At 30.0% G+C, this 21,690-nt stretch overlaps 1 protein-coding gene across 1 annotated transcript in view; it reads left to right on the top strand.

The window, feature by feature from the left end:
• Positions 1-4,866: 4,866 nt before the first annotated feature.
• The window catches only part of LOC100203517 (glutathione S-transferase Mu 5), a 28,045-nt gene continuing 11,221 nt past the window's right edge, over positions 4,867-21,690 (top strand). The window contains exons 1-4 of the mRNA XM_065805443.1: positions 4,867-4,931; positions 5,059-5,115; positions 5,250-5,325; positions 15,357-15,421. Coding sequence (XP_065661515.1) covers positions 5,080-5,115; positions 5,250-5,325; positions 15,357-15,421 — 177 coding nt within the window. The 5' untranslated portion in view covers positions 4,867-4,931; positions 5,059-5,079. The remainder of the gene's footprint in view (positions 4,932-5,058; positions 5,116-5,249; positions 5,326-15,356; positions 15,422-21,690) is intronic.

Raw genomic sequence — 21,690 nt, 5'->3', positions numbered from 1 at the left:
TTAACAGGAAAACTATCCATGGGAAACATGGCACTGTTAATACTCTAATGTTTTGCAGCTTTTAATGAAATCAGCCTCTTTGAGAGCTAATACAGAGTTCAGGAAACCTAACTACCAGCCAGCCTCAGAACGATTAAAATGACTTTTAGAGCTGTACCTTAGTTTGGAGATAACATCAAGAGTTACATAGCCAATATCATAAAAGCACAAACAAAAACCTATGAGTAGAGTCAAGAAGATCTAACTCCGTCATCGAGACACAATCTCTTGCTTTTGCTTAACCAAGAGCCTTCAGGCAGGGGAATTTTAGCTGGATGCAGAAACATACTGATAGCAACTTACGGGTAAATTAACATCGCGCTAGAGATTTTGATAGAACACAAACGTACATAGTAAGATTACAAACATTATATAGATACATATACAAAAAATTAACATACAAAGTAGATTACAGCTGAGCTAAAACAGTAACTAAGGCACCTCTAACTGTATGAAAGACACACCCAAAAATAAATTTAAATATGTTTACATCTAACCTAATTGTTTCAAAGTATATTACTAAACATATACACATGTTATTTTTTATATATATCACATATATGTAAGATGGTTTGACTTGTACTTTAAAAAAAACAAAACCAGAATCATGTCATGTCATGTAAAAAAACTTCCCTGCCCCAACCAGAGACAAAATATTTATAAGCATATAATGCTTTGTAATTTTTCATTGCCTTAAAAGAAAATAATTGAAGACTTTTTTTTTTATTAAATAATGGTAAACATCATGGTATGACAGTTGAACCATCTTTCTTTGTATTTGTAAAGAACTTGAGTGGTCGTCGGTTGATTTTAAGGGTCGCAAGTTTGTTTATATAACATTCTACGGCGTTAAAGTCTAATTTTTCAAAGTATTTATAAACCTATATTTCTTTTTTAAAACTCTTTAATTCACTTTTACGTACAAATTCTTCTGTATCATTAACTTAACTATTATCTTAATTTCCCCCATCCAAAATGGTTACAATTTGCGCTATTGAAATTTTGCATAACCACGCGATTTTCCGACTGCGAGGATTGTTAGTCCCAAGAAGCTTTAATAAACTTTTCACAGTTGTCCAAAAAGGGTCCTAACTTCTTTGAAAATGAACCAAAAAATCCCTTGGAGGGGTGATCCTATAAGTAATAGGGATCACTTTTAAGAAAAATTTAAAATCTATTAACTGCGTCTGCAGGATAAAATTGGATTTAAAGTTTCCGCCTAAATACACCAAAAACCTTTATTTTCAAAAAGTATCGGCACAGCCAAAAGTTCAAAAAAACACTTTTTTTTCCTTAAATTTTACAAATATCACAAACTAATATTCCTTAGATTCAAAATTGTGTTTTAATAAAGAACATTTGTATTCACATTCCGATACTAGTATATCAACATACAATATAGTATATCAAATTTCTTTCGATTTTTAGTAGGATAAAAAATCAAAAGAAATTGATATTAAAATGATATTATTAAGCATGACATTATTTAAAACAGAACTTATTCAAAAAGGTGTGCATAAATATATATACACTGAATTACAAGGTAGCTTGAACCAATACAAATTTGAGACTGTTGGTATTCTTTTGATATGAAGATTGTAGATTTTCTGACAAAAATAAGTAATTACACGCACAAAAAAATACTCTGACTGAGATTTTTCTCCTGAGAGTTTGTAATCCATATAAAATTTACTTTCAGATCTGTTTGCTGTTAAGATAAGTAAAACAACTCAGAAGTTTACCCTATATTCAGGATGAGAAGGTTGTCTTTTAAACCTTTGCCAGTGGTCTTGAATTTTGGTATGCATCAATTCAGTGGTTTGCTCACTGAAAACTCCAAGCCCAGTTTCATTTTTTCAACAAATTCCTTAATGTGATTAAAAATTGCATGTGTTTTGGGAGTAACTGAAATTCCAAGAGCTAGGTAAGAATGCTTGAATTCTGAAATTTTTTGACAGAATCCTGCCTCCTGATCTTTCTAAAACAAGCTTTTTTAACAGATCTATAGTAAACAGCAAAAGGCATTGCTTGCATTGCGCAATGCTTTTGGCCAAGACTCTGAAGAATGTCAACATTCTTCGACAGTTTGTTGCATATATTTTCACTAAACTGTCCCCCATGTTATGCTTGCATTTGAAGGTGCAAGAGATTCGGCTAAACTTGTGCTTGATCCCATATTTCAAGAGTTGCTTGAAATCATAGTTGAAGATTCCAAGAAAAAGATGGAGTTCTGTTAAAGGAATTACATCAAGAATAAGCTCAGATTGCTTGTAGGAATCAATAAATGGAGGATTAACAACATTTGAATAATTCTCAGCCGATTGAAATTTTGCATCTAAAGAAAAGAAACCAGCGTAGTTGTTGCATAAAGAACTAAATGTTCTTGATTGGCCAGAGTTTGTAAGGTTGTCAGACTCAATATCACACCAGCAACATGTGATTACTAGAGTGAGACTGGATACCAGATAAAATGTTAGCTACTTTTATGTCACATGAAATTATCTATTATGATTAAGGCAATCAAGTTCTTGCAGTGTTTTCGAACTTGATTTTTCATTTCTTTATCTAGAATGACAAAATTTGACATCATGAAAAAATCTGCAAATTGTTTTTAGAAGTTGTTAAGTTTATCTTCACGTTTGTCTCTACAGCTTTTTTTCCATCGAGTTGTTTAGAGCTGATGCAAGCCTACACCAACATTGGAAAGATTCGTACTGTTTAGAACGTGGACCAATCCTTCAGCAGTAAATAGCTTCTGCTTCTACATTGCTAAATGTCCAGGCAGAACTTTTAAAGATTTACCTCCACTTGCTTGACTAAGTTTGATAGTTCCTCCTGGAGAGGCATCTTTTTTAGAGACTAAATCAGCTGCTATTTGTTCAGCACTTTGACGATCCTCTACGGCAAATTTAGGTACATTTTTTCCGCCTTGTACCTTTAGTAAAAAAGTGAGGATGACCTTTCGCAAGTACTGACAAACAAATACTGTATCTTTTTTCAGCTGGCTGTGATGATTCAAGTTTGAGACTGAAAGCTTTGATACTGTCAGTTTCAGGGTAGACTTTTGTTTTTTGATTCAATATATCAAGCTCAATCTGTGACAGATTTTCTTTGAGCTTTGATTTGGCCACCCTTCAATTTATACACTGGCAAGCACCAGATTGAATTTTCTTATCATTGAAATTATTATTACACTTAAAAATATTCATGACTCTCTTGATCAAAAAATCAGTTGATATGTGATCAATTTTCTTCAAACACAAAAAGCAAACAGGTTTTCTGCAATCGCCATGAGTTTTTGCTGAATTAGGCATTTTTTGACAAAGAAAAATTAATTTTTAACAGATATGCCAATTTAATATTTACGTTATTTCAGCGGCAAAATTTGGCACCAACATATTTCAATTTTATTGCCTTTAAGTTTGAATTTTTATTAAAGAAGGAAAAAAAGGTTAAACAATAGGTTAATACAATGTTGTTTAGAGTTATTTACAACATTTAAGACAAAACAAAAGGTTTTTTTTAGTGACTTTTAGCAGTGGAAATGCATTTTGAAAAATTGAGTTTCTTAGTGTAAATTAGGCAAAAACTTTAAGTGTAATTTTCTCCTGCAGATTTAATTATAAGATTTTAATTTCTGTTTTATAATAATCGCCATAACCTATAGAATCACCCCTCAAGGGATTTTTTGGGTTATTTCCGAAGAGGTTAGAACCTCTTTTTGGACAACTGTGGTTTATTAAAGTTTGTTAAATAACGTAATAAAATTTTAAAATATTATTAAAAAATAAAAGTTTAATAAAGTTTCTTGGTCCATCCCACTTAAGTATTTAGTTGGTGAATTTTGCGCATGCAAAGCGCATTCAAAGTAAAAAATGCTGATGTTGCACTTCTTAAGTTAAGGCATATTTTAAATTTTTTATAATTTGCACATAGTTTGCACATATTAAACTTGTAATACTCTTATAAATTTCACCCATAAATATTACAAATTAAACTTATTTAGGAATTGCGCATTTTTTTATCGATTTATTAACCACCCCCCCCCCCCCTCGGTTTTTTTTTTGAGATAAAATTTTCCGAGAAATTTTATACGAAGTGAGGTAAACAAAAACGTTCATAATGTTTTTTGCCCAAAATTGATTTTTGTGTGAATTTTGATTTTGTCAAAGTAGACGAAACTACGCTTTGAATAATAGCAATTTATCTTTATCCAAATTTTAAATATAGGTCTTTTGAAATCGCTGGTTTGGTATCATAACGGTACCAAAAGGCGGGACTGAATAAGCACGAATTTCATAAGTGCGAACTGGCATATGTGCGAATGGGATAAGTACGAACTGGCATAAGTACGAATTGGCATAAGTGCGAACTGGCATATGAGCAAAGCAGTTACAAAAACTAGCACAAGTGCGAACTAGCATAAGTGCGAATTGGCAAAAGTGTGCCGAACAAATTTGCAAACATTGGCATAAGTGCGAATCGGCATAAGTACGAACTAGCATAAGCGCAAAGCATTTACAGAAACTGGCATAAGTGTTATAATCTTATGCAAATTGGCACATATGTTAGTTCGCACTTGTGCCAGTTTTTACAACTGCTTCGCACTTATGCCAGTTCGCACTTAAGCCAATTCGCACTTTTGCCAATGTTTGCAAATTCTTTTGGCGCACTTATGCCAATTCGCACATATACCAGTTCGCACTTATGCCAATTTTTGCAACGCCTCGCACTTATGCCAGTTCGCACTTATGCCAATTCGCGCTTATTCAGCTTCCCGCAAAAGGCAGTGTGCCAAGCCACGCCCCAAAATCATTTTTAAACCTATTTTGAGCCGCCTAACAGGATGACTGAAGTTGCGTGAACTTCGGATATTAGTTTTAAAGTGAAAAGTGCGTTTAAGTCTGCTAGTCCTTAGTGATGCAGTTAAATCATAAACTACAATAATTTTTTATTACTATGAGTTTGAGTAGATTGATCCTAAAACTTGTTTCTTATATAACCTTTTTTGTATCATAGAACAAAATAAACGAGTTAATAATGACTCCTATTCTTGGTTACTGGAAAATTAGAGGGGTATAATATACCTTAAATCTGTAAAATATATTTTTTCGTGAAATTGAGATGATACTATTTAAATTTTTATTTTGCAGAAAGTAATTGCTATTATTGACAAATGTATTAATGTGTTTATAACATTTTTTTAACAGCTCGCTCAGCCGATTCGATTGCTTCTTGGATATACTAAAACTGATTTTGTTGACAAGACGTACGAGTTTGGTGCTGGTAATATTTTCTTTGGATATAAAGAGTAACAGGGGGTATTAAGCCCCATTTCCTCTCTCACTTATATTTTATAAGTAAGAGAGGACATTAAGCTCTAAAAGATACAGACTAACCAATCAAACTTTTCATAACCATTCTATGGTTTCTAACCAATGGTATTGAATTTTAATTAGAATTTATAGATGAGTGGTTTCTCAATCCAGTTTTCAGTTTCCTTCATCTAAGCAAGTGCTTGTTTATTTTGACTTGAAAAATTATTTCTACATTGAAATTTTTTATTTTCCATACAAAAACAAGTACATATAGACTAAGTAAATACTTTTTTTTAACTATCTGTGTATGTAATCTATGAGTTAAACTCATTGCAATACTAATATTTGTAGAGCAAACGAAGTTATAAATTTTAGCAAAGTTAAATGGCAGTTGGATAAATGCCTAAGAGATTGTAAATAGCTTTAAAATTTTATTTAATACTGAATTTTTATTTAATATTTTGAATGCATGGCATTTCTAAGAGAAATGTAGTTCTGTTAATTATTAATGAGGATCAGTGATGAAGATAATGACACTGTGTGTCTAAAGTGGTATTCATATAGTGTGGTATTCATGGAGGTCAAGGAGAAGAATGGGTGTGTTGTGACTTATATGATTTTTATTGACTCCTAGAACTTTTTTTCAAACGGTTTTGAGGCATTCAAAGTTAATCTTCTGATTTAACCTGTCTGTTTTTATATTTAAAAATGACTTGAAGAATTGTATTTCTTCAGTTATACAATGAATTTCTTTGGTTATTGGTTTTTTCACTGTTTGAGCAGTATTTTTTTTCTTCCAAGTATCAGTATTTTTTTCTTATTTTTAACCAAGTTAACTAAAATAAAAAAAAAACTAAATTACTGCAAAAATTAACGCTAAACCAAAAAATCCTTCAATTGGTATTGAAGTTATGTATTAGGAATGTAAAAGATGATAGTTCTTTTACATTCCTGAGAATAGTAACAAAATAGAGTTCTTTTGGTGAGTAACTTGCATAAGAATTATGCAAACTATAAATTTAAATTAAAAAAACTATAAACTGCTTTGAGTACTGTTACTATGGAAGCCAAATCAATATCCTAACAAATATAACCTTTCTTAACCATATCAATAACAATAACTTGATTGAGATTTAAGACCTTTTATGGAGATAACCTTTCTTAAAGCCTTTAGACTTTGAGAAATGTCAAATATGGGGACAAACCCAATCTCTAACACTAAAAAGATTATCTCGCCTCCAAAATAAAGCCCTAAAAATAATCTATTTTCAGCATTTTAACTCTGACCCAAATATCCTCTACTACATATCAAAGATACTTAAGTTAAAAGACCTTATTCAACACTTCAACTGTTTATTTGTTTGGAAACAGCAACATAAAACCTTACCTCCTCCATTTACTGATTTTTTTACTTAAAATATAAAAAAATACTTGTTACCAACTTCAATCAGCTAAAAGCTTCAAATTATCTATACCTAAACATAGAACTGTTTGTTATGGACATGAATCGATTAAATATCAGAGCATATGCACATGGAATAGTCTCCCCTCACAGTTAAAATCTCTCCCTACATTTTTCAAATTCAAAAGCAGTCTATTTAATTTTTTATTAAACAAGTATTCTTCCTAATTTCTATGCTGCTCTACTGGTAACTATCTACTATCCATCTTAACCTTATTCACTTCAATGCTGGTCTATAACTACTAATAATTGATCTTTTCCAAAAATACTTTTCTACTACTTTCTTCATTTCAATGCTGATTTATTACTACTAATACTTGCTCTTTCTTAACTTTTTTCTCAAATTAATATCACTATTCTATTTCCAACTCTCACTATTATAAATATTACTATTTTTTATTATTGTTATTATTATTATTGTTATTATTATTATTATTATTATTATTATTATTATTAATAGAATTGTTAACTTTATCGTTTGTATTATTGTTTTGATTATTATTACCAATAACTGGAGTTTTTATTATTATTCCTATTATTTTTACCGATACTTATATTACTACATTATTTACAATGTTATTACTGTATATTATTATAATCTACTTCTCTTTTATTGCTATATTTCAATTAGGTATATAAAAGTCTTTTATTCTAGATGTATGAAAGTAATCTAAATTTTGTATTATCAAACTTCTTACTTAATTATTTATTCCAAAAGTTTTTCGTTTAAGTATTGTACTTTTTTACTTTTTTTTGTTTTTTGTTTTGTTTTTTTTGTTTGTTTTTTTGTTTTTTGTTTTTTTAGTTTGGTGTTTTAGTTTCTTATTATGGTGTTTACTTAACGTTAGTTCTTGTACTATATGTAAATATTCCATGAAATGTAAAATCTATTTCAGAATACATTTGATTTGATTTTAAAGTTTATCTAAATAAAATAGGGCTTAAATCGCCGTTTTTCTTACATGTAGGTCATACATCACCGTTCATAAATATAGGAAGATCTAAATTATTGCGGTAATGATTGGCTGAAAGAAATTGGGTTTTATCTGAATTAAAGTTCTCCAGCCACTGTGAGCCCCATGCTGTAGCAGAAGTGAGATCCTTTTCAAGCTTAAATGCCCCCTCCATGCAATCAGAGAGAATTGGCTTCTTATCACAACAAGAATAAATGGTAGTATCATCAGCGAACAATGCCACCTTAGATGTGAGATTTTTTGGGAGACCATTAATGTAAAATATAAAGAGTATACAACCAAGGATAGAACCTTAAGGAACCCCTGAATTTACAGGGTATGAAGAAGAGTGCTGTCCATCAAGGACAACTTTTATACTAAAATTGAAAAGAAAGGATTCAATAATCTTGAAGATGCTACCTGATAGACCGTAAGAAGAAAGCTTATGGAGAAGACCAACATGCCAAACTTTATCAAAAGCTTTAAAAATGTCAAGAGCAATGGCCTTAACCTCTCCACCTTTATCTAATGCATGATAAAACCTGTCAGTTATTACTGTTAACAAATCAGCTGTAGAACGAAAAGATCCAAATCCATATTGATGATCAGAAAGTAAGTTATTAGATTCAAGATGAGAGATTAAGTGTTTTTTAATTAAAGATTCAAAAACCTTGCTTATGATAGGAAGAAGACTGATGGGACGGTAGTTAGATGAGTCAGATCGTTCTCCAGAATTTTAAAAATATGGATAACAGATGGCGCTTTCCAGCATGCCGGAAAACAAGACTCCGATAAGCACTTCTTAAATAGTTTTGAGAGTATAGACGACAGCTCCAGAGAACACTTCTGCAAGACTGCAACAGGTAAGTTGTCCGGACCACAAGCTGTAGAAGAGTCTAAGCAGGAAATCACTGTAGATACAGAAGCTGGAGTGTTACGAATGTCAAGTAATGGATCAACCTGTTTGTCGGCTATATCAGGTAAAACACAACTAGTAGAATCAAGAGATGATATTGATGAAAAGTTCTTAGCAAATAATTCAGCTTTGCCTTTAGGTGAGGCGACAATATCTGAACCATACAAGAGAGGTGGAATAACAGATTTGCCCATATTGTTGATACTGTTAAAGATTCTCCAGAAGTCACGAGAGCCTAATTTTTGAAATGAAATACGAGATTTCATGACCTGAGAAAAGTGAGCTTTGGCGTTAGACAAAATTAAATATTTCTAGAGAGTTGTTTTGCTGATAGATATGGAAGTTATGGTTTCGATTGGCGATTGCAGCAGCACAATGTGAGGAAAACCATGGAGAAGAGTGCAGTTTGACCTGGAATTGTTGAGAGGGAATAAAAGATTCCATGCCAGTCTGAATCCAGGAAGTTATGTAAGAAATACATTTATCTTTTGGTAAAAGATCTTCATCGTGTTGCCACAACTGATTGGTTGAATTTTTTAATGCAGAAAAGTAGTAATCTTTTTCTGATACTACTTTAAATCATATGTTTTCATAGATTCAAAATAGGGATTGAGGATATTTTTAAATAAATAAAAATATCCTCAATCCCTATTATTTAATAAAAAAAATTGAATATATTAAAAAAATAAACAAATAAATTGATTTATGAATTATTAAATTAGGAGGATAAAATTAGATTTTTTATGCATATCATTATTTCTTGTAAAAATAAATTTATATATAAGTGAAAAACTTTCTAAAAATATGTAAGTATGTGTGTATATTTCTTTTGCAAAATTTAATGCTTTGACTTTGAAATGCTTTGAAATGGTTCCAGAATGTTTTCATGTCTGGCATTTAAAAGCTACTCATTAAATTCTTTGTCCAATCCTCATGCAAGAAGGTTTGCATCCTGTCTCTTTTTATAGATGTTTTTCAACATTTTAACTGAACAAATTGATTTTCCTTTAAACCATCTAGATAATATTTTCTTTGGAATGTAATATTTTTTTGTTATGGATACCGATGATTCCCCTGTGTCAACTTCTTTACAGTGTTTTGTGTTTTTCAGTTATAGTTCTTGTTTTAAACTTGCATTTAGCAATATTTTTCAACATTAAGCTATCTGTGAAAATGTTTCTTATAAAAGATGTTTTAAAAGATCCTCAAGATTCTTAAACATAAGATGGGTCCTTAATACTTTTAGAAAGACAAATTTATAAGTAAAAATTAGAATTTAAAATTTATTTTTAATTTTTTAAACTTTAACTTTTATTGATATCCTGGCTGACATACCTTGTAAAAAAAATTTTTTTGATAATATTAGGATCTATCTGATGTTTTAGAGTCTTGAACAACTCGTGAATATATTTTTTTATAAAGAAATGTTGGTACTATAGGGTAAAAATATATGAAATCATCCAAAAAAAATAATTTTCGACACCCTTACGTCTCAGAATTTGTTTATTTTTACACCACTTGCAGTCCATATCAAAAAAATAATAACTGCGAAAATTTTAGTTAAAAATACCAATGGGTTCCAGAGATATTGTCACTTGAAATAATGCTGACTCAGCATTTTAGTGATTTTCTGAAGCGACTACAAAGCAACTTTGACATACAGTATCTTCATAATGGCTTGGGGAAGTTTCCTAAAATTTGTTACTCTAATAGATTTTAACTTGAGAAATCCAAAAATAACACTCTTAAAAATTATCTCAAGAAATGCCTCATTTATCCAATTTTGTTCAAAATTATTGACTTGTAAATTAGTGATATTTGGAGGTAAAATGAAGACTGTGGCCCAAAATCCCGAGTAAAAAGTTTAATTGTATATCATTATTTCATGTTAGGTCTACTGAAAAAAATTAGATTCATCAATTGTCTCTCTAATACGTGATCAAAATTTGCATTTAAAAATGGTGTCTTTTTAAAAAAATTTAAATTTTGTAACAAAAGCAATTAAAATATTTTTTAAAACATTTATTTGAATAAAACATCAAATAGTGTTATTTATTGACTAGTTTAGGACATTTATAGTCATGGGCCAAGGGAGACGCCCTCCCCTCCCACGGGAGGCCCCCACGCTGCCCCCCATCTCCCTAGATTTTTTTTTATTTTTTTTTTTTACATAAAATGAATAAATAATAGTTAATTGTTAAAATACATTTTAAAAACATATTTTTTCAGTTTAAGTTTGAGAAACAGTTTATTTGCGTTACTAAAGATCTTTTTACGATTTTAAGTCATAAATTTTAAAACCAAAGATATTAAAATGTTTTTAAAACATTTTGACAAACCATATCTTTATGTAGTTTTAGACTAATATAGTCATTGACATAATAAGATGGGAGTGATTTGTGATTTATTTAAACCCCACCCCTCCTTCTCAGCCTACAATTCAAGAATTTGAAAAAAATAAAAGACATTTTAAATGCAAAATAGGTAAATAAAATAAAAACAAAATTATTTTAAACATAATCAATTTTTTTTTGTAACCAACAGTTTATATTCTTCAAATCTAAATCAGATATGTTGTATGTACGACCTGATATTGTTCGCGGTGTAGAAATTAGGCATATAACTTCAGAATTGAGCACCCAACACTCATCAGTTCTCTTTAGCCAAAAGAAGTTTTTACCTGGTCTATGCGGATGCATGAATCTGACTTTTATATCAAGCTCACTTACATCTTCAGCAATCCCTACCCACCAAAATCCATCATAAAAACATGCAATATAATCCATTTTTTTAATATTTAATGAAACATCTACATAATGTTTGCTTTTTGGAATGATATCAAATATTTCAGTGCATGCATCAGTACTTATTTTTTTATAACTTATAGTGTTTGGAGCAATTGGAATAAAATTATGATACATCCTTGTGCCAGGAACTGTTCTTCCACCTAAATATCTTTTTTCTAATTGTGCTCGTGTTTGATCAATTTCTTCTTTTGAAAATAACTTAAAATAAATTCCATTTATCTTGGCTTTACAAAAGGAGTACATTAAATTAACATCTAAAATCTGCCCAGTAGTTATTTGTTTTAGACTTTCTTGACATACTACTCTTTTAACAGTCCCACCAATACCATCACAGGGGGATTTACCATGACTGGTAGCAAAAAATACCCATTCAGCATTTAAATCAAAGTCTTTACTGTGATGACAAAGATTGATAAAATTTTTAAAATTTTTAAATTGTGCTGCACAACCATCGGAAAAGTATTTCACACTTGATACATCAGGTAGATTTTCTTTGATATAGCTAGTTATATCTTCCTGAGTCTTGTAAATAAATCCTGTGTCATGATCAACATCTTCTGAAAGGTAACAAAAAGATTTATGTTTGAGAAGTTTGTTCTCTATAAAATAAAGTACAATTGTATAAAGTGAGCATTGACTTTTGCTCCAGTGATAACTTTGAACCTCATCCTGAACAACATATTGATAGTTTTCAGCAAAATCTCCTAAAATTAAGCATTCGTTTTGGTTAAGATTTTCTTTACAGTTTTTTAAGTATCTACTTTGTGTTTTTGCAATATATGAATGAGTGGTAAGGTTGTCAATGCTGTCACATAATAAATCATTAAATTCATCTAGTGGCAATGACTGTGAAAGTAGTGTTGTACGATCGGTACTCTGCCATTGCTTAAATACTACATCTTCTTCATGCGCATGGTCCATAAACTCCTGCACTAAAAAACTTTTTAACACTTCAATACCAGGGCACGGTTACATCGATGCAACATACATTCTGCATTTTCAAGAGAGCAAACAATCAATGTCATGAAATCTTTATAACTTTTATTCCACCTAATGGCATCAATGAGAAATTTTGTATTTTGGTGATGTATGCAAACACATACATTGTGGGTACCTGACGCATTAGTTGTAATACACCATTTAGGTTTTAGAGTACAAAATTTTGACAAACTGACTTTGACGTTAGGGTAGTCTTTTTTAAATGCAACATGTAATTCATTAAGATTGAGTAGCAATAATCTTTTTTGAACATGTTGGTTTTTCTTAATACTTACATAATCTTTTTTTCCTGGCATCATTCTTGAAAATTCATCACTTTGATAAAAGTTAATCACTAAATTAACTGTTTCTGGTGAAAGTGGGTTTCCAGTTTTTTTTCCGGGTAATGATAGAATTCCATTCTCATTTTTAACTTTTCTTGCTGTTCGAACAAGATACTCAGACACTTCAAAGTAGCTTGATATCTTTTTACGTGTCCATGATTTTGGTGCGAGTGTTAACATTTGCACCTTATGGCAATAAGAGTCAGTCTCTGAAATTTTATTTTTTATTTCATACATTAAAATGTCTAGATCATGGTCATTGTTAATGTTGTTGTTTAAAATGGGTTTAAGTTGTTAAAAAAGTTTCTTTAATATTATATGCTAATGAGACCATTTTTGCAACTCTGTCAATAGTGTTCTCAAACTTTTGTTTTGCTACAGGCAATTTGCTGTGTTTTGAAAGACTTTTTAGTTTGACTGGTGAAATTCCAAGCAATTCTATAGTGGTATCTAACTTAATTTTTTTCTCACTTTTGGATTCCCATTCCTCCTGTGAATTTAAATCTTCATCAGTTTCTATTGCTTTTTTGTAACATTTACTGCAGAATTTCCAACCTGGGGTTACATAAACATTATTTTTTTGCAAATAGTTTGCCATGTCTATGGAAATCTTTATATTGCCTAAAAAACAAATTTAGTTTTACATGGTTAAAATAACTGAAATTATCAAACATTTTATAAATAATAAATTGTTTTCTTTTAATTTCCATATCAATTCTGTTGTAAATAAGGTAAGATTACCTTTTATAGCAATTTTTTTACTTTCCTTGTGTGTTCCAAAAGGATTGCAACACTTTGTAATTTTTCTCTCAAAATATTTTCCATAGAATTGCTCATGATAACAACATATAATTCTTATTGAACTATATTTTTCCTTTAAATTTGCTCGCCATATTATTTCTTCTTGTTTTTCACAAGGAAGATCTTTAAATTGAACAAAACCTTGTTTTCTTGAAAATCCAGTTTTGTGGCAATGAATGTTAAGACTTTTTCCAATGTCACATTTCTCCATATTAATTATTTTTATTATTTATTACCTAACAAAATAATATAAAATTAAAAGTAATTCTTTAAGAAAATACAAACAAGTAAATACCTTAAAAAAGAACAAAACAAAACTTATGTTTGTTTTTTATATAAAAGGAGGTTTTAAGTCACCTATTTGAAATAATGAAAATTTTTTTTTTTCAAAATTAAAATTAAATTGTATGTTTTTGCATTATTTATTCATTTTATGCAACAAAAAAAAAAAAATCTAGGGAGATTGGGGGAGGGGGGGAGGGGCCTTCCGTGGGAGGAGAGGGTATCTCCCTTGGCCCATGACTATAAATGTCCTAAACTAGTCAATAAATAACACTATTTGATGTTTTATTCAAATAAATGTTTTAAAAAATATTTTAATTGCTTTTGTTACAAAATTTAAATTTTTCTAAAAAGACACCATTTTTAAATGCAAATTTTGATCACGTATTAGAGAGACAATTGATGAATCTAATTTTTTTCAGTAGACCTAACATGAAATAATGATATACAATTAAACTTTTTACTCGGGATTTTGGGCCACAGTCTTCATTTTACCTCCAAATATCACTAATTTACAAGTCAATAATTTTGAACAAAATTGGATAAATGAGGCATTTCTTGAGATAATCGAATCTTAAGAGTGCTATTTTTGGATTTCTCAAGTTAAAATCTATTAGAGTAACAAATTTTAGGAAACTTCCCCAAGCCATTATGAAGATACTGTATGTCAAAGTTGCTTTGTAGTCGCTTCAGAAAATCACTAAAATGCTGAGTCAGCATTATTTCAAGTGACAATATCTCTGGAACCCATTGGTATTTTTAACTAAAATTTTCGCAGTTATTATTTTTTTGATATGGACTGCAAGTGGTGTAAAAATAAACAAATTCTGAGACGTAAGGGTGTCGAAAATTATTTTTTTTGGATGATTTCATATATTTTTACCCTACATTGATTACTTTCAGAGCAAATATTTCTAAGAAATCTTGCACCAAGGGCTATCCTTATATAAGGGCCATCCTAGTGTTTATGTAAAATTATATATTAAAACTATATATATATATATATATATATATATATATATATATATATATATATATATATATATATATATATATATATATATATATATATATATATATATATATATAATTGATTTTTTGACGAGATTAAAAAAATAACTACATGATTTTTACTACTAAAAGTTATATTATATATATATATATATATATATATATATATATATATATATATATATATATATATATATATATAAATTATGTTAGTGTATTCTACAAACAGAGTGCTCAATGTTCTAAAAGAACAGAGCAATAATAAATTAGTAAAAACACTTATCTAATTTTTGATTACTTTCTACTTTTGATTACTTACTACTTAGAAGTAATCAAAAATTAGATAAGTGTTTTTACTAATTTATATATATATGTATATATATTTATATATATATGTATATATATTTATATATATATATATAATGCTTTTTCTATTTGTTTTAAGCCCCAGAATATGACAGTACCTCATGGTTAAGTGTGAAGTATACACTTGGATTGGACTTTCCAAATGTAGGAATTAAAATCTTTTTTCTTATTTGTTTTTTAATTAATTTTTGTCTTGTAATTTTTAAATCTTATTTAAGTACTTTTATTAAAATAAGAATTAAAATAATAGAATTAAGTTTATTTGAAGGATAGCATTAAATTATGTTTTTGCTTTCTTGAAATCATTTCTTTTAAGAAATATGAACACTAAAGTAAAGACTTGAAAATATCATTGTTAGGATTAGTTTTATAAAAGTTTTCTATTAAATATTAAAAGTTTATGGTTTACTTACATTCATAGTGGCCATTTAAAAAAATTGACCAGAATCCACGGCAACTTTTACAGTTAAAGAAAAAGGGTCGATATTTTATTTTCTGATATAGTTTAAATAAATTTATCAACATCTTTACATATAACTTTTCTTCTATTGAGTCTTATCTCACTAGTTTATCTCAAAGTTCACCAGACCTATTTGCTCTTTGTGAGACTAATTTGAGTTCAGCTGTCTCATCTTGTGATCTTAGTGTTGATGGTTATCTTCCTTTAATTCGTAAAGACTTCAATAGTCACATGCTTGGCCTGGGCATTTACATTCGTAAGAATTCATCCATTTGTCAAGAAACTAGGTTTGAATCCACAGATTATTCTTTGATTATGTGCTTTTATTTTTATTGCTTTTATTTTGTTTTTTTTGATTATGACTTTGATTATGTGCTTTTATTTTTAGTGCTTTTATTTTATTTACTTTTATTGACAGATTATGTGCTTTCGTTTAGCACCACTTCACTCTATTGCGTTTCTCTTTGTTCTATATCACTCTCCTTCATCTCAAGACTGCACTTTTTTCGATGTTATTTTTGATCAAATTGACCAAGCCCTCTCTCTTTATCCATCAGCCAATATTGTTGTTATAGGTGACTTCAATGCTCATCACACTGAATGGCTTGGCTCTAGTGTCAGTAACTCTGTAGGCGTGAAGGCCTACAATTTTTGCCTTTCTCAATCTCTAACTCAAATAGTCAACTTTCCAACTCGCTTTCCAAACAACCCGAATCATTTACCTTCTCTATTCGACTTATGTCTTGTTTCTGATCCTAGTCAGTGCTCAGTTGCTCCACATTCACCCTTAGGTGCTTCTGACCACAATCTCTCTAAAACTATTATCTAATTCTTCTTATTCACCAGAATCCCCCTATCATCGTACCTCTCACAACTACCTTAAAGCTGCCTCTTTCCTTGTTTTCTTTGTGGTGGCCCTTGGGTAGAAATCTTTTGTCTACCTGCTGACAAATGTGCTTCTTACATAACTTCGTGGATTCTGGCTTGCATGGAATCTTTTATTCCTTGTCGATGATTCCAGGTCAAACCTCATTTTCTCCATGGTTTTCCTTACATTGTGCTGCTACAATTTTCAATAATGGAATTTCCAATCACTGTGAGTCCCATGCATAAAGTGGCTGGTGAACTTTTTTCAGCCAATCGTTATTGCAATAATTTAGATCTTCCTATATTTATGAATTTTATCAGAATAATATCAAATTTTTCAAGTTATATTATTGTGTAATTTTTCTAATTTTTATGAGGTTTTTCTGATAGCTTGAATGTTTATCTTAATAATAAAGAAAATAAAGAAATGAAAAAATATAAGTATTAAAAAACAAGCTTTATTTGTCAAGAAATTTAAATTAAAAAAAAGACACAGAAAAAGACACAGAAACTTTTTGCTCAATACTGTGTTTACAAGCCACATTCATTTGCGAAAATGGAAAAAAACACATACTGAAACTTTTTAGTTCCTGTGTAACAAGCTAACTAATAATAATTTTAAAATTATACGACCCAGAGGTAATCCACTGCATTAGGGTGGTAGCCTTCCTACTTAAAAGATCACATTCAATAAAATGGATTCTTTGGTAGAATCTACCTGGCCATTATTTGACAGAAGATGGACTGATGGAACAAAAAATCTATATAGTTGGCTTCTGATAACTGCAAAATCACTTGTTAGCTTGCAAAGTAGAGTTACTACACTTGAAGAAATAGTTAGACTGAAAGACGATGAAATAAATGATTTGAAAAATAAACTTCCAAGTAATCGACTAACCAATGCTCTCAGCTCTGCAGATATCTGGTCAAGTTTCTTAAATCCTGGAAAAGCCTCTAAAGAGAATGATGCAGCACTAATTGCTACCATCCAGAAAGAAGAAAAAAGAGAAAAACAGAGTTGAAAACAATGTTTTAATCAGAGGAGTACCAGAAGATGCAGTGGAAAGTGATTCAGACACCAAATAATTGATCGAATTCTAAATGCATCAAAGTTAAGAAGAGATGTCAAAAACAAGTAAGGTTAAAAAAAGAAAGGCTATGATGAACAGTAATGGTATAAACCTAGAAATGTATAAAGACACAACAACACCAGGAAATCGATTGAATAAATCTCTAAGTCAAGTTGATAAAAGTCCTCCTCCCCCGCTAATACTCTTAGAGTTTAAGGATCATGCCACACAACGAACAGCCATCCTTAATGCTAAAGAATTGAAACATTTTGAAGCTTAACAAAATATATACATAATGCCAGACAGAATTGGAAATGAAAGATTTATTGAAACCAAACTTACAATCAAAAGAAACAGAAGAAACAATAGAAACATTCCAAATAAAGTAGAAGGATCAAATGGGAGGCTTAAATGGGGAACAAAGTATGGAAAGAAAATTTATTGGGGCATACGCATTTGGCACCCTTAGATGGATTGTGCTCAAACAAAAAGAAAGTCAGTGACTCTAAGGACATGCATAAAAATTGTTTTAAAAAAATTAAGGAAAAGAAAAGTTTTATGTCTTCTTTAAAGTGTTTTATTTTAATGCAACATCTATATGCAATAAATAGGATGAGTTTGTTGTAAGAATTGAACAGCTTAGTTTTCCGCACATTATAGGCATTACTGAGACTTGGTTCAACAGTACCTCTGAATGCAATATGGAAAATTACACATCCTGTTTCAATAATAGAAGAACTCAGTGGCAGAGGAGTAGTGATTTATGTGCAAAATGATCTTTTATCTCATGAGATTGATCCTCTCTACTTAGATAGTGAGCAAATTTGGTGCAAGATTAGCATTGGTTCAAATACTATTTTAGTTGGTTGTTTATACAGACATCCTCATGCTTCATATGACCTAAACAAAATATTTAATGATTCAATTAGAGAAGCACATAGATTAGTCAATGGAAAAAAATTTAACTAACTTATTAATAATGGGTGATACAAACTACCCTGATATCTTTTGGGATGATATAGGAGGTATGTGTCGTGGTAAAGGACAAGTTTCAAGCCAAGAATTTTTAGAAACTATAACAACTGTTTTTTATTACAAGCAGTTTTACCTACTTTCAAGCATAACTTTCTTGATATAATTTTAACTGATGATCCCGATCAAGTAGAAATAGGCCCCCATATCGAATCCACGGAGCAAAATAAGTTCCACAAGACATTGTTGTGGGAATATCAAGTTAAGTATCCTTCCTGTTCACAAAACAATCAAAGAAATTTATGAGATTACAAATTACAAATGTGTGTTTTCATTGACTTTTATAATAAACTAGTTGAGAAGTTTGTTCCCATGAAATCCCTCTCCACCCTTGACTTATTCAAATCAGTAACCAGATGGATGAATGAAGATATCAAAAAAGTTTCAAGATATAAATTATGTATTTTCAAAAAGATGATTGCAACATCTAAATTAAATAAAGGTAAGCTTAAAACCGAATTCAACAAACAATGCATATTAGTTAAAAAATTAGTAAATAAAGCAGTTTTACAATATGAAGAAAGTATTTCAATGCATGCAAAACAAAATCCTAAAATTTTATATTCTTTTATCAACAAACAAAACAAAAAAAAAACTGATATCAAAGCAGTATTTGATGCTGACAGGAAACAAATCACAGAGAAAAAAGATATCACTCATTGTTTAAACCAACAGTTCCATAAAACCTTTACTCAGACCCATAACAGAACATTAATGCCAGATTTCAAACCAAAAAATCAAACTATATCTTATGTTGACAGAAAAACTCTATTTAGTAATACTGGAGTAGCTACTCTACTGTGCAGCTTAGACAAATCAAAACTACCTGGAGTAGACCAGTTACATCCTTTTGTTCTTTCAAAATGTTATAAGAACCTGAGTTTTCCATTATCTTATATATTTATCAAATCTTTTGATACAGGTATTGTTCCCTCCCTATGGAAAGATGCAAATATCTCACCCATCTTTAAGAAAGAATGTAAATTTTGAACCAATAAATTACCATCCAATCTCGTTGACTTCAATTGCAAGTAAGATTATGGAGAGATTAGTGAGAGAATACATGATGGAGCACCTTACTAAACTCAAACTACTATCTATTCACCAACATGGATTTGTTAGTGGTAAATCTTGTGCCACAAACCTCTTAGAGGTGTTAGATATAATTACAGAGGCACTAAACCATAATTTTATGGCTGTCCTAATTCTTACTGGACTTTTCCAAAGCTTTTGACAGAGTTAGCCACAAACTACTGAATATAAAACTTAATGGCTATGGCTTCGATGTAAAATTAATCGCTTGGATTTCTGATTTTTTAAAAAGCAGATGACAGCGAGTAGTCTTGGGTGGTATGTATTCTTACTGGGCGAAGGTAACAAGTGGGGTACCACAAGGATCGGTTATTGGTCCAATATTGTTTTTGATATATATAAATATATTAAAAACAATATTGAAATATTCAAGAAATAGTCAAGAATTTTTGTAAGCTTTTTGCAGATGATAGCCAGCTCGTTGCTACGATCAAAAACAATATGGATCATATCATATCAGTTCAAAATGACCTTGATGCCTTTATAGCTATGGGAGATGTCCTTCAATATTGAGAAATGTAAAGTTATGAAATTTGGTGAAAAAGCAAGCAAAAATTTAGATAACTGTTACTTCACTATGAAAGACAATATTGGAGCTGTTTTTAACCTTGAAAGAACAAAAATTGAGCGAAATCTTGGTGTAATTTTTAACAATGAATTAAAATGGAATTACCACATCAGACATGCAATAAATAAAGCAAATATAATCCTAGGTATGCTTAAGCGAACATTCAAATCTTATACAGGGCCTATTTTTGTTAGATTGTTTACAACCTTTGTTCGACTTTATTTGGAAAACTGTGCATCTGTTTGGAATCTTTTTCAAACAAAAGACATAAGGGCTCTAGAAGCCGTCCAGAAAAGAGCAACTAAACTTGTTTCAGCAATAACATATTTAGATTACAAAGCCCATCTAACTTATCTCAATCTACAAACTCTAGAACAAAGAAGGCAATGAGGGGACATGATGCAATACTTTAAAGCATTCAAAGGGTTTAATGAAGTAAATTGGTTTCATATCAATGCCATACCACATTCCCTTTTAGCACAAGGACCTGCAAGTAATGTTATAGGCTCCAAATTAAGACTGTCGAAATAATTCACAAGAAACCAAGCTAAATATTACTTCTTTACAAACAGGATTGTATTCTTATGAAATAAGTTGCCAAATCAAGTTATCGATTCAAGAAGCGTCAACAAGTTCAAGAATCGATATGACAAGTTCATTGTTGCCAAACAGGCATCTACTATAGTCTGCTAGACAGACTTAATGAAAAATTTAATTTTTTCTCATTGCAGATTATTGTATTTTATATATATATATATATATATATATATATATATATATATATATATATATATATATATATATATATATATATATATATATATATATATATATATATATAGTGGCGACAACATAAATAGCACACTTTCATGACCAGTTGGTTTTACTTTTTGATGCCAACTTTTTTGTATTTATAGCAATTGCTGTTATTTTTTATAGCATCAACAATGTTCACCTTTTGGAACGGAAATACTCATTTGACATTTATAGCTGTCAAAATTGCTTGTTTTGAGCATTTAAGCGGTTGTGTTTACCTTTTGTCAGTATTTTAAATAGCACACATTTACTTTTTATTTAAAAAAAACTTAAATTCTTTTATCATATCAAAAGATAATCATTCTATTCAGTATTTAAAGAATATTCTTGTAATTCATTTGGCAAAAAAAAAAAATTCATCATCTATCAACTGTGGGGTGAGGTAAACATGGAACAGATGTCTTTTGAGGACAAGTACAGGCATTTCGAGATCTAGGATTGAACAATTCTGAAATAGTTTGAAGATTGGGTTGTTCTCATAAGAAAGTTATCAATGCTATTAATTTAT

This window comes from Hydra vulgaris, chromosome 09, assembly GCF_038396675.1.
Source record: "Hydra vulgaris chromosome 09, alternate assembly HydraT2T_AEP".
Lineage (NCBI taxonomy): Eukaryota > Metazoa > Cnidaria > Hydrozoa > Anthoathecata > Hydridae > Hydra > Hydra vulgaris.
This window is presented reverse-complemented; position numbering and strand designations above follow the sequence as displayed.